Source organism: Amblyraja radiata, chromosome 2, assembly GCF_010909765.2.
Source record: "Amblyraja radiata isolate CabotCenter1 chromosome 2, sAmbRad1.1.pri, whole genome shotgun sequence".
In the NCBI taxonomy this organism is placed as follows: domain Eukaryota; kingdom Metazoa; phylum Chordata; class Chondrichthyes; order Rajiformes; family Rajidae; genus Amblyraja; species Amblyraja radiata.
Window position 1 is genome coordinate 47,962,097 of NC_045957.1, and position 14,293 is coordinate 47,976,389.

General features: G+C 40.7%; 1 protein-coding gene across 1 annotated transcript in view; it reads left to right on the forward strand.

Annotated features, from left to right (window-relative positions):
* The window catches only part of col28a1 (collagen type XXVIII alpha 1 chain), a 53,707-nt gene that overhangs the window by 9,914 nt on the left and 29,500 nt on the right, over nt 1-14,293 (forward strand). The window contains exons 4-7 of the mRNA XM_033039337.1: nt 5,201-5,221; nt 5,365-5,424; nt 6,843-6,896; nt 9,046-9,090. Coding sequence (XP_032895228.1) covers nt 5,201-5,221; nt 5,365-5,424; nt 6,843-6,896; nt 9,046-9,090 — 180 coding nt within the window. The remainder of the gene's footprint in view (nt 1-5,200; nt 5,222-5,364; nt 5,425-6,842; nt 6,897-9,045; nt 9,091-14,293) is intronic.

A 14,293-nucleotide genomic window follows, 5' to 3' on the forward strand; every position in this document is an offset into this window, starting at 1 on the left:
TTAAAAATGACAGAGATATTAATGTTTTTACAAAATTCCCCATTCTCTCTGCTGCCCCCGCTGGCGGCAGGGGGGAGGGACTATAAAACCAGGTAGTGGTGTGCCACACAGTCTCTTCAAGATGGAGGAAGGCAGATGGTCACGTTTCTCTGAGCTGTGAATAACACTGAACACATGTCTACTCAAATGTAAGTGCCCTTAGTGGTTCTAAAATGCTTGCAGAATGTGTCTATTGGTTCTAAAGTTTGCCAAAAAGTGTCTATTGGTTCTAAAGCTTGCAAAAAATGTATATTGGTTCTAATGCTTGCAAAAAGTGTCTCTATTGGTTCTAAAGCTTGCAAAAAAATGTCTATTGGTTCGAAAGCTTGCAAAAAGTGTCTCTATTGGTTCTAAAGCTTGCAAAAAGTGTCTCTATTGGTTCTAAAGCTTGCAAAAAGTGTCTCTATTGGTTCTAAAGCTTGCAAAAAGTGTCTCTATTGCTTCGAAAGCTTGCAAAAAGTGTCTATTACTTCTAAAGCTTGCAAAAAATATCTATTGGTTCTAAAGCTTGCAAAAAATGTCTATTGGTTCTAAAGCTTGCAAAAAAAATGTCTATTGGTTGTAAAGCTTGCAAAAAATGTCTATTGGTTCGAAAGCTTGCAAAAAAGCGTCTCTATTGGTTCTAACGCTTGCAAAAAGTGTCTATTGGTTCTAAAGCTTGCAAAAAATGTCTACTGGTTCTAAAGCTTTCAAAAAGTGTCTCTATTGCATCGAAAGCTTGCAAAAAGTGTCTATTGCTTCTAAAGCTTGCAAAAAATGTCTATTGCTTCTAAAGCTTGCAAAAAATGTCTATTGGTTCTAAAGCTTGCAAAAAAATGTCTACTGGTTCTAAAGCTTGCAAAAAGTGTCTCTATTGCATCGAAAGCTTGCAAAAAGTGTCTATTGCTTCTAAAGCTTGCAAAAAATGTCTATTGCTTCTAAAGCTTGCAAAAAATGTCTATTGGTTCTAAAGCTTGCAAAAAATGTCTATTGGTTCTAAAGCTTGCAAAAAATGTCTATTGGTTCTAAAGCTTGCAAAAAAATGACTATTGGTTCTAGCTTGCAAAAAAATGTCTATTGGTTCTAGCTTGCAAAAAATGTCTACTGGTTCTAAAGCTTGCAAAAAGTGTCTCTATTGGTTCTAAAGCTTGCAAAGAAATGTCTATTGGTTCTAAAATGGTTCATACTAGCGCTCCAGAAAGTGCCCCCCCCCCCCCTCCCCCCCCCTCCCCCCCCCTCCCCCCCCCCTCCCCTGGTTGGCTTGGCTTGGGTGTGTCTTGAAATTGAAAGGCACTACTTACTGCAAATGTTGGCATGGTTGAAAGGCACTACTTACCCAGGTGGAAGAGTGGGGAGAGAAATGGGGTTTTAAATTCTCTATAGAGAAGACAAAGACAATGGTTTTCACAAGGAAGAAAATTAAAGAGGATGTCCAGTTAAAACTATACGGCAACAATTTGGAAAGAGTAAAAGATTTCCGTTTCCTGGGGGTTCATTTTGACTCCAAATTAACATGGAGGGTCCACATTACAAAAATAATTGAAAAATGCAAAAAAGCCATCAATGTAATGAGATGCTTGGCAGGTTTAGAGTGGGGAGCAGATGTATTATCTCTTAAACGTATTTATGTATCACTGATCAGATCCAGACTAGAGTATGGCAGTATAGCTTATGGGTCAGCATCTAAGTCAGTGTTGTCCGAGTTGGACAAAGTCCAAGCGGACGCTCTAAGAGTCTGTATAGGAGTTGTGCGGACGTCACCTGTATGTGCACTACAGGTGGAAACTGGGGAGATGCCGTTGAGACTGCGCCGCAGACAACTAATGGCTAATTACTGGCTAAGCCTTAAGGGTCATGGAGAGAACCACCCAACAAAACAGGTAGTACAGGAGTGCTGGGAGAGAGGGGTGGCTCAGTCTGGAAGCTTCGGCTGGGTTGGAGGAGTTGTGGCAAGGGACATGGGAGTAGAGGACAAAGAGTTCTGCCCTGCAGTATTGTGGCCATCTGTGCCAATATGGTTACTGAACATCTCAAAAGTTGATCTGGAGATATGGGAGGCAAAAAGGAGGAACAAAAATTCAGACCTAAAGACAGAATATCATAGCCATATAGATAATAGATACAGGGAACACCTCTTAATTTTCACAGATGGATCAAAGGATCCAGTAGCTGAAACAACAGGGGCGGCTGTGGTAGTCCAGGGGATGAATGTTGAGCTTTACAAAAGAACAAACAACTATTTGACAGTATATACAGTGGAACTGTACGCTATTTTGATGACAGTTCGGTGGATGGAACAGGTGCAACCATGTAAAGTAGTAATATGTAGCGACTCATTATCTGCAATCCAGAGTATTGGGTCTGGTGCATCCCATAGGCGGCCTGACTTAGTTTATGAAATCCTGCTACTATTAAGCCAAGTGACATGGAGGGGCAGTGACGTGACTTTGTTGTGGGTCCCAGCACACATTGGTGTTCTAGGGAATGAAAAGGTGGATAAATTGGCAAAGGAGGCTGTAAAAAAAAGAAACATAGAGGTAAACTTACAACTATCCAAATCTGAAGGAAAACACATTGTGTGGAAGAAAATAAATCAGGAATGGCAACAATACTGGGAACAGGAGACAAAGGGGAGACACCTCTATTCACTACAAAACAGAGTGGGCATTACAGCAAGAAGAGGGGGGAACAGGAGGGAACAGGTAGTATTAACAAGATTGAGGATAGGACACACTCACCTGAACAGCACATTAAAAATATTGGGAAAACACCCTACTGGGCTGTGTGAGGAATGCCATCAACCAGAAACAGTTCAGCATGCCCTAGTTGCATGTAGGAGATTTGAGACAGAAAGAGGAATTATGATCATTGAAATGAGGAAAATTGGATTGACAGAAATATCAGTAAAGAACATTCTAGAGTGTGGAGGGAAAGGAAAAGGAATAAAGTTGTTGTTTGATTTCTTGAGGGCCTCTGGGCTTATAAAAAGGATCTAATATAAAGACATGAGTACTGTGGAATGAAGCCAGAAGGTGGCAGCAATGGTGGCAGCAAATGGTGGCTTGGGAGCTTTGGCTTGAAGTTGAAAGGCACTATTACTGCAAATGGTGGCTTGGTTGCTTTGGCTTGAAGTTGAAAGGCACTACTTACTGCAAACGGTGGCTTGGTTGCTTTGGCTTGAAGTTGAAAGGCACTGCAAATTGTGGCTTGAAGTTGAAAGGCACTACTTACTGCAAATGGTGGCTTGGGTGCTTTGGCATTAAGTTGAAAGGCACTACTTACTGCAAATTGTAGCTTGGGTGCTTTGGCATTAAGTTGAAAGGCACTGCAAATGGTGGCATGAAGTTGAAAGGCACTACTTACTGCAAATGGTGGCTTGGGAGCTTTGACTTGAAGTTGAAAGGCACCTCTTACTGCTAATGGTGGCTTGGGTGTGGTTTGAAGTTGAAAGGCACTACTTACTGCAAATGGTGGCTTGGATGCAATGGCTTGAAGTTAAAAGGCATTACTTACTGCAAATGGTGGCTTGGATGCATTGGCTTGAAGTTAAAAGGCATTATTTACTGCAAATGGTGACGTGGGTGCATTGGCTTGAAGTTGAAAGGCACCACTTACTGCAAATGGTGGCATGAAGTTGAAATGCACTATTTACTGCAAATGGTGGTGTGGGTATGGCTTGAAGTTGAAAGACACCACTTACTGCAAATGATGGCTTGGGTGTGGCTTGAAGTTGAAAGACACCACTTTCTGCAAATGGTGGCATGAAGTTGAAAGGCACTATTACTGCAAATGGTGGCTTGGGAGCTTTGGCTTGAAGTTGAAAGGCACTGCAAATTGTGGCTTGAAGTTGAAAGGCACTACTTACTGCAAATGGTGGCTTGGGTGCTTTGGCATTAAGTTGAAAGGCACTACTTACTGCAAATTGTAGCTTGGGTGCTTTGGCATTAAGTTGAAAGGCACTGCAAATGGTGGCATGAAGTTGAAAGGCACTACTTACTGTAAATGGTGGCTTGGGAGCTTTGACTTGAAGTTGAAAGGCACCTCGTACTGCTAATGGTAGCTTGGGTGTGGTTTGAAGTTGAAAGGTAGTACTTACTGCAAATGGTGGCTTGGATGCAATGGCTTGAAGTTAAAAGGCATTACTTACTGCAAATGGTGGCTTGGATGCATTGGCTTGAAGTTTAAAGGCATTACTTACTGCAAATGGTGGCGTGGGTGCATTGGCTTGAAGTTGAAAGGCACCACTTACTACAAATGGTGGCATGAAGTTGAAATGCACTACTTACTGCAAATGGTGGCGTGGGTGCATTGGCTTGAAGTTGAAAGGCACTACTGTAAATGCACTTACTTCCTGTTTGCACTGTATATTGATTTTAGATAAAACGCTACCACTTACGGCTGTGATTTTTGGCCATCTTACTCAGTCCCCCCTCCGCTGAGCAGGTGCAGAGAATTCTTCCCATCAATGAAAAATAAAAGTGTTATTAGTTTTTTAAAAAATGTTGAGAATCTCTCTCCTGTCAATCACTCCATGAAAGCCACACCTTTTCCGGTGGGGGGGGGAGGGGTTATAAAACCCGAAAATGTGGGTGTGGCTCAGTCTCTGCAAGATGGAGGAGGGAGAGGTCACGACTCGCTGTCTTTAGTGGCTTTGCACCCTACTTCAAATGGTATGAAACTGCACTTGAATTTGGTGGCCTTGCACCCTGCTAGAAGTGGTAAGAAACTGCACTTGAATTTGGTGGCCTTATACCCTGCTTGAAATAGAATTTCAAGGATTAGCCGTTAGTCAACTACCAGCCCACCAGCCGTGAGTGAGTGAGTTGCCAGCACAACAGGCTTGATTGACTGAGACGCCAGCCCAAGAATCCATTTGGCGCACAATTTGCATACTAGCCCTATGGAAACCAGTCCCTTCTGCCCACAACACCCATACTAACGCTCCAGAAAGCCCCCCACCCCCCCCCCCCCTCAACTGGCCACCAATGTTAGAATTGGTGGAGAGGTGGAATATTGCGTTGGGTGACCAGCCCTCCTGTGTGATGCTGGGACCCAACGGGTCCCACTTAGTCTAGTGTAATTTAAAGCTATGAAAAGATCTGAATCTTTAGCAATTAAAACTTAAGTAAAATACTGTGCATACAGCAAACAATGAAATATTTTGTTTTCTTTTTTACTTTAGCTGAAAGTTACCAAAGAGTCGGTAAGTTTTTTAAATCGATTTTACCATTGTGCTATATACAGTATAGGTGCATGAATATACTCATTAATTGGTTTTTCAAATGCTAATGCTTTAAAACATGAATTAAGATACCAAAGATACATGTAATATTTTTATGTATACAGTGTCCAAAACCTAAGCCATGCACCTGTGAAAAGGGGGAAAGAGGAAAAGATGGAGCTCCTGTAAGTATTAACAAGACATATGTATTAAATTTACTATTTTCTGATGCAGAGTGCTAGAACAGGTGCTGATTGATGTTGGAATTAAATCTTTTTTTCTGACCGACAGATAATGAGGAATATGGGTGGATATTCTGCCTGAACAAAATAACATAAGAAAACGTAAAATATCAAAATAACATGAGCCCCAAGTGTTGGTGTTCGATCATTTAGCTGTATCTGGACTTTGTGATTAAATAGAGGAAGCAGGTCTACTGTGCATACTCTGGAGAAAAGAGTTTTAAGAAATTGATGGGCTTGTGCAAAATAAAAGGGCATTTATACTTCCATTCTTAGGTCAATGCAAATTGGATTTAGTTGCATTTAGAAGCAAAAGTATCTGTGGTCTCAGCTCCATTGGATTCAAACATACTGTAAGACTAAACAGTATAAAACACAAAGTCTGGTGCTCCCAAGCATCTTGAGTTTAATGTGGACAACTCCCTGTGAGTGTGATATTGAATTGATAAAGCATAAGGTATTTTAAGACTCGGTATCTGACTATGTCAGTACCCTGTGTGATGCAGAGAAATGCTTGTTGGCATTATTGTTTGGTTTCTTTTTCACAACATTTATTTACAAATCATTCTTCATCCAGTGTAGTGCAATGTAAGTGGAGTAAGTTATCTGGCAATGGGAATGCAGTTTTCTGTGAGAACCCAGAGAGCAGTCCTGCTTCTCTCAGCCTCACATTTATCTAAGGGTGATAGTCAGAATCCCAATAACGTAATAAGATCATGAACTGCATAAATCCATGAGTCTCTTTTCTGATTTTAGTGGGTGCCTCATTTACCTGGAGATCCTACAGATCGATTGTAATATTTAAATAATTTTCTCGATAAAACCATTAAGCAGTGGGGTGGATGTGTTTAGTTAATTAAAACCAAATAGAACTTCCATAGTGTACATATAATCAAAAATCATACAAAATGTTTTTTTATTGGGTCTAGATTTTCTGTCTGTTGTATTTGAACCTACTGTAAATCTGAATTTCCACATGAATTATATTCTAGAATCACCAAATCAGAAGATCATAAGGTTGGCTTGGATGAGGAAGGTCTTTCATGATTATATAATCTTAAATTTCAAAATGTTAATGAATCCAGGGGCCAATGAGCTTTCTGCTTTCATTCAAGAGGCAAAAATACTGGAAAATTTTAAAACAAGAAGAAATTCTGCAGCTAGTTTTCCAATAAAGGTTTAGGACTTTGACATTTCACAACAAATTGCCAGCAAGATCGGAATAAATTGCTTTTAAAGAATGTAAAAGGAAACTTATTTTTTTGCCACTGAAAGTAAATGTAATTTTTCTATGTAGAGTATTATAGATGTTGTAATACTTTTGCTTGGTAAATATTATACTAATATTGGGATATTAATAGGGAAGAAGAGGAGATCGAGGTCAAGATGGCAGTCCTGGTGAAAAAGGGGTACAGGTACTGAAAAATATTTTATTACATAATATGTAGCACATTTAATTATCTCATTAATTTTAAAATAATGGCTAGTAAGAGTTGTTTCTGTCTAAATTCTAGTATTTTTGGATTATCACCAAGGCAAAAGTACACTTTTCAAAACGTGAAAACGTTTAATGAGAGATAAATTAATTATTTCTTATAGAGATATATAGGTTAAGATCTTAATAATATGTTTCCCGTTCTTTCAATGTCTTCAAAAGATGAATTATGGTAATTTCAATCAACTGAAAGGAAAATTCAAGAGGAATGTTATATTTCAGAGATGTGCTCATGCTAATTCTGCTTACTACTCACATTGAAATTCCCCAAATTTGTGTGTTGATGGAATAGGAAATCCAGATAAATCCATTAAGCAATCAGTGCAAACAGAACTGATAGCGGTCACAGGCTTAACTACTACTCACGAGAATTAGGAAAATAATAAATACATCAGTTCTGTTAAATTTTATGAGAAATTGGATCTGATATTCTGTGTTTGAAATTATGTCATTGTATGGCAGTTCACTGTGGACCTTACTAAGGAACCATCCATGGAACCTTTCTTGGCAAGATGATTTCAATTGGAACCACACAGAAATTTCCTTTCTAGATCCGACGATCAAATAAATATTCAAAAAGTGCATCATGGTACCTGTTTTCAAAGCAACTTGTTTGATTTTTGTGATATTCAAGCCTGGAATAGAAGGGTTATAACTGGTGGGGCAAGAGCTGGCAAGTAATAGATGGATCCGTGTTTGGAGGGAGTGATCGGCAGATGTCAATTGGGAGAGAGTAGGGTGAAGATAGTAACCAAGGTGATAAGTGGAGAATTGAAAGGGCTGAAAATGGTGGAATCAGATTTTTAAAAAAAGGAAAAGGAGGAGTGAAATGTAGAACCAGAGGGTGGGATTGAGGGTAGATGAGAAGGGGGTTGCTGAACGGGGGATCCACTGGGGGCAGGGATGGGTGATGAGCAGAAGCAAGATGTGCAGAAGGAGAGGAGAACAAGGTGATGGGGCACAACGGGAGGGAATGGAAAGAAAGGTATGGGTGAGAGGACCTGGGTAGACCAGAAGGAGAGAGAAGGTGGGAGAGTATGGTGGGGTTTACCTAAAATTGGAGAATTCAATATTCATGTATTTGTGCTGTGGGCTGACTCGGTGGAATGTGAGGTGGTATTCTGCCACTTTTAGAGTGGCTCCACTCTGGCAATGGAGGAGGCTGCGAACACAGATTATGGGAATGGGAAAAGGGAGTTAAAGTGGCATGAAAGTTGAATTCACCAGTTTCAGGTCAACCACCCATCTTCATCCTTCTGATCTACTCAGGTCCTATCATGGACACCTTTCTTTTCCCTAGCTTTGCTCCCCCATCACCCAGTTCTTGGCCTCCTCTTCATTTTCGTCTTCTGCTCATCACTTGCCTCTGCCTCTATCATTTAAAAATAAATTGGATAGTTATATGGATGGGAAAGGAATGGAGGGTTATGGTCTGAGCGCAGGTATATGGGACTAGGGGAGACTATGTGTTCGGCACGGACTAGAGGGGTCGAGATGGCCTGTTTCCGTGCTGTAATTGTTATATGGTTATATGCTCCTCCCAGTCCTCTACCCTTTTCTCTCACCCCCCCCCCCCCACCTCCCCGATTTCCATCAACCAGCATCTCTCCCTTTGTTCTGCATTTCACTCACATCTTCCTTTCTTGTCAGATTCCACCATCCATAGCCCTTTGGCTTTACTTGTTACCTCCAACTTTGGTTACTATCTCTGCCCTTCTCTCTCCCATATGACTCATTTGTAAATGAATCCCTCCTTACCTGGATCCGCATATTACTTCCCAGCTCTCTCCTCATCCATTCCTCTCACCTCTTTGTGAGAGCTGTCAGCTGTATCTCCATTATTCTTTGAAGAAAGGTCCCAACCCAAAACATAATTTGTCCATTTCCCTTCACAGCCCGACCCGCTGAATTTCTCCAGCAATTTTTTTTCTGCTGTATTTAATGTTACTAGATTTGTCCATATGTTAATTTTCGGTGATTAGAATATGTGGCTCCGTATTTAAAATTCAAAACCTGATAAAAAGCTATAAAAATATATAAAACTATAATTTATTTATTCTTTGGTTCAGGGATCACGAGGCTTAAAAGGAGAGACTGGAATTTTTGGAGAAAAGGTGAGTGCACTTCTAATTTTTAGTGTCATGAGGTAAATTATTGGACGTCACTTTAAATCAAAATTTGTGTCTGCATCAATATGAAAGAAAGATTATATAACTCAGATGCAAAGTTGTTTGAATTAGGTTTCGATGGAATGAGACAAATACTGAAGCATTTAGTTTAGTTTAGCATTTCTGAGCTGCTTTAGTCTCATATTAAAATTATCTAGAAACTCTTTGCATATTGCTAATTTCTAAAATATTAGAACATAAACAATTTTCCTAATAACATATTTCTGTAATTATTGAATATAGAGCAATATGATGTTGTTACAACAGATCACCAAGCTATCCGATCAGTTTGAAGATTGGTGACATCAGTTTCCAATTAATTTTACTTATGTCATTTTCTTCTGAATAAGTGTTTTCTTGTTTGGATAGAATCCAACAATAAATATATCATTAGCTTTTTTAAAAAAAACCTCATTGAATCGATTTAAGAAAATGAGACTACCTTCTTTTTCCTTAGATTGGTTGAACTATCTGCATCCCTCTGTCTTAATTCACATTAATGTATTTATAAATTAAGAAATTGGACCAGAAGTAAGTCTTACTGCTTGTAAAGCCTCTACCAAATTCAATAAAATTATGCCTTATTTGCTATATCTATTTTGTTTTTCTGCATTTTTCCTTGATTCCTTTGTCCCCCATTTATTAATCTTAGTCTTGAATATGTCCATCACCTGTACAAGTCCAGTTTTCATGAGGTGCATCATTCTAAAGATTCACAGTCTTCAATTGGCGAATTTGATCCTCATCTCAATCTGAATTAACTGAACCTTATCTTAAATGGCCATCACATTAGCCTCACTCCTAAAATCAATAATTTCATATTTCCACATCCAACACATATAATGAATATATTTTTGTCAAAACAGATCTGTTAAGTTTTGTAGGTGGGAAATGGAACGGAAGGTAATGGCATTGTAGCCATTGCAGGATAAAGTGGATTATTCACTCATCCCGTCCCACTCAAAACTCCTTGGTTCATGCATTCCTTCTCACTCAAACTACCCCCTCTCCAGGTAAGTTTCCCTGCAACCATAGGAGATGCAACACCTCACCTCACCTCCATCCACAGACTGTAGCAGTCCTTCCAGGTGAGACAGAAGGACTGCATCCACTGTTCTCGATGTGGGCTCATGTACATAGAAATATAGAAAATAGGTGTAGTAGTAGGCCATTCGGCCCTTCGAGCCTGCACTGCCATTCAATATGATCATGGCTGATCATCCAACTCAGTATCCTGTACCTGCCTTCTCTCCATACCCCCTGATCCCTTTGGCCACAAGGGCCACATCTAGCACCTTCTTAAATATAGCCAATGAACTGGCCTCAACCACCCTCTGTGGCAGAGAATTCCACAGATTCACCACTCTCTGTGTGAATTTTTCTTTTCTCATCTCGGTCCTAAAAGACTTCCCCCTTATCTTCAAACGGTGACCCCTTGTTCTGGACTTACCCAACATCGGGAACAATTTTCCTGCATCTAGCCTGTCCAACCCCTTAAGAATTTTGTAAGTTTCTATAAGGTCCCCCCTCAAATTCTAGCGAGTACAAGCCGAGTTCCATAAATGCCATTCACCTGACATCCCAGGAATCAGTCTGGTGAACCTTCTCTGTACTCCCTCTATGGCAAGAATGTATTTCCTCAGATTAGGAGACCAAAACTGTAGGCAATACTCCAGGTGTGGTCTCACCAAGGCCCTGTACAACTGCAGTAGAATCTCCCTGCTACTATACTCAAATCCTTTTGCTATGAATTCTGACGTACCATTCGCTTTCTTCACTGCCTGCTGCATCTGCATGCCTACTTTCAATGACTGGTGTACCATGACACCCAGGTCTCGTTGCATCTCCCCTTTTCCTAATCGGCCGCCATTCAGATAATGGTCTACTTTCCTGTTCTTGCCACAAATGTGGATAACCTCACATTTATCCACATTATACTGCATTTGCCATGCATTTTCCCACTCACCCAACCTATGCAAGTCACCTTGTAGCCTCCTCACAGCTAACACTGCCCCCTAGCTTCATGTCATCCGCAAACCTGGAGATGTTGCATTCAATTTCCTCGTCCAAATCATTAATATATATTGTAAATAGCTGGGGTCCCAGCACTGAGCCTTGCGGTACCCCACTAGTCACTGCCTGCCATTCTGAAAAGACCCGTTTACTCCTACTCTTTGCTCCTGTCTGCCAGCCAGTTCTCTATCCACATCAATACTGAACCCCAATACCGTGTGTTTTAAGTTTGCATACTAATCTCTTATGTGGGACCTTGTCGAAAGCCTTCTGAAAGACCAGATATAACACATCCATTGGTTCTCCCTTATCCACTCTACTAGTTACATCCTCGAAAAATTCTACAAGATTCGCCAGACTTGATTTACCTTTCATAAATCCATACTGACTTTGTCCAATGATTTTACCGCATTCCAAATATGTTGCTATCCCATCTTTAATAACTGACTGTGGCATTGTCCCCACGACCGATGTTAGACTAACTGGCATATAATTCCCCATTTTCTTTCTCCCTCTCTTTTTAAAAAATGGGGTTACATTAGCTACCCTCCAATCCTCAGGAACTACTCCAGAATCTAAAGTGTTTTGAAAAATTATCAAGAATGCATCCACTATTTCTGGGGCTACTTCCTTAAGTACTCTGGGATGCAGCCTATCTGGCCCTGGGGATTTATCGGCCTTTAATCCATTCAATTTACCTAACACCACTTCCCGGCTAACCTGGATGTCACTCAGCTCCTCCATCTCATTTGACCCCCGGTCCCCTGCTATTTCCGGCAAATTATTTATGTCTTCCTTAGTGAAGACAGAACCAAAGTAGTTATTCCATTGGCCTGCCATGTCCTTGTTCCCCATGATCAATTCACCTGTTTCTGACTGCAAGGGACCCACATTTGTTTTAACTAATCTTATTCTCTTCACATATCTATAAAAGCTTTTACAGTCAGTTTTTATGTTCCCTGACAGTTTTCTTTCATAATCTATTTTCCCTTTTGTAATTAAGCCGTTTGTCCTCCTCTGCTGTACTGAATTTCTCCCAGTCCTCTGGCAGGCTGCTTTTTTGGGCTAATTTGTATGCCTCATCTTTTGTTTTGATACTATCCCTGATTTCCCTTGTTATCCACGGATGCACTACCTCCCCTGATTTATTCTTTTGCCAAACTGGAATGAACAATTGTTGTAGTTCATCCATGCGGTCTTTAAATGCCTTCCATTGCATATCCCCCGTCAACCCTTTAAGAATCAATTGCCAGTCTATCTTGGCCAATTCACGTCTCATACCCTCAAAGTTACCTTTTTTTAAGTTCAGAACCCATGTTTCTGAATTAACTATGTCACTCTCCATCCTAATGAAGAACTCAACCATATTATGGTCACTATTGCCCAAGAGGCCACACACAACTAGACTGCTAACTAACCCTTCCTCATTACTCAATACCCAGTCTAGAATAGCCTTGTCTCTCGTTGGTTCCTCTACATGTTGGTTCAGAAAACTATCCCACATACATTCCAAGAAATCCTCTTCATCAGCACCCCTGCCAATTTGATTCACCCAATCTACATGTAGATTGAAGTCACCCATTATAGCTGTTTTACCTTTGTTGCACGCATTTCTAATTTCCTGTTTGATGCCATCCCCAACTCCACTACTACTGTTAGGTGGCCTGTACATAACTCCCACTAGCGTTTTCTGCCCCTTAGTGTTTCGCAGCTCTACACATATTGATTCCACATCCTCCAAGCTAAAGTCCTTCCTTTCTATTGCATTAATCTCCTCTCTAACCAGCAACGCTGCCCCACCTCCTTTTCCTTTCTGTCTATCCCTGAGTATTGAATATCCCTGGAGGTTCAGCTCCCAGCCTTGGTCACCCTGGAGCCATGTCTCCGTGATCCCAACTATATCATATTCATAATAACTATCTGCACATTCAACTCATTCACCTTATTACGAATGCTCCTTGCATTGAGACACAAAGCCTTCTGGCTTGTTTTTACAACACTCTTACCCCTTGTACAATTATGTTGAAAAATTGCCCTTTTTAATTTTTGCCCTGGATTTGTCTGCCTGCCACTTTTACTTTTCACATTGCTTCTATCCTCATTTTACACCCCTCTGTCTCTCTGCTCATGCTCCCAGTCCCCTGCCACATTAGTTTAAATCCTCCCCGCCAGCACTAGCAAATCTCCCCCAAGGACATTGGTTCCATTCCAGCCCAGGTGCAGACCGTCCTGTTTGTACTGGTCCCACCTCCCCCAGAACTGGTTCCAATGCCCTAGAAAGTTGAATCCCTCCCCCTTGCACAATTTTTCAAGCCACGTATTCATCTGCAATATCCTCCTATTTCTACTCTGACTAGCACGTGGCACTGGTAGTAATCCAGAGATTATTACCTTTGACGTCCTACTTTTAAGTTTATCTTCTAGCTCCCTAAATTCACCTTGTTGCCACTCTCCTTACTACAATCAGTCTGAAGAAGGTTTCCAACCAGAAATGTCACCTATCCATTTTTTCCAAAGTTGCTGCTGAACCAACTGAGTTACTCCAGCATTTTGTGTCTATCTTTGGTATAAATCAGCATCAGCATTATTACAAATTTGATTATGTTTTACCTAAAGACACTGAGGATATCCTGATCCAGTATCATTGAATAATTCCATTCTTTACTCCAACCCTGCAATCTCTCCCAGAACCTCCTTCTCCCCCAAGGCTCTTGAATTATTTATGCAATTTCTCCACCGTCCTCCTATCCAGCCCAAACCGATTTTCCACTCATGATTCATTTCACAAGCTGCCATTTCTACTTCCCCCGTACTCTTCTTTCCAATGCCTGAATGTGACTTTCAAGCTTGGGCTTCTCAATCACGCTCATTGCTAATATTTCTACCTGGTTGGCTGCCAGGAATAGAAAAAAAAGAGATAAATTGTGTCAGTCTTCTATTAAATTTGGAGGAATCCCTGTGTTATTACAGTTCTGGTATTTGTGGTGCTCTGATCACCAATCCAGCATCCCTCTATCCCTTCCCCATCAATCCCATTGGTTACTGCAACTGAATGTTTTTGTTTAGTGTAGTGTAATGTAGTGTGTAGGGTGTAGTTTAGTTTAGAGATACAGTGTGGAAACACGGCATTCACCCA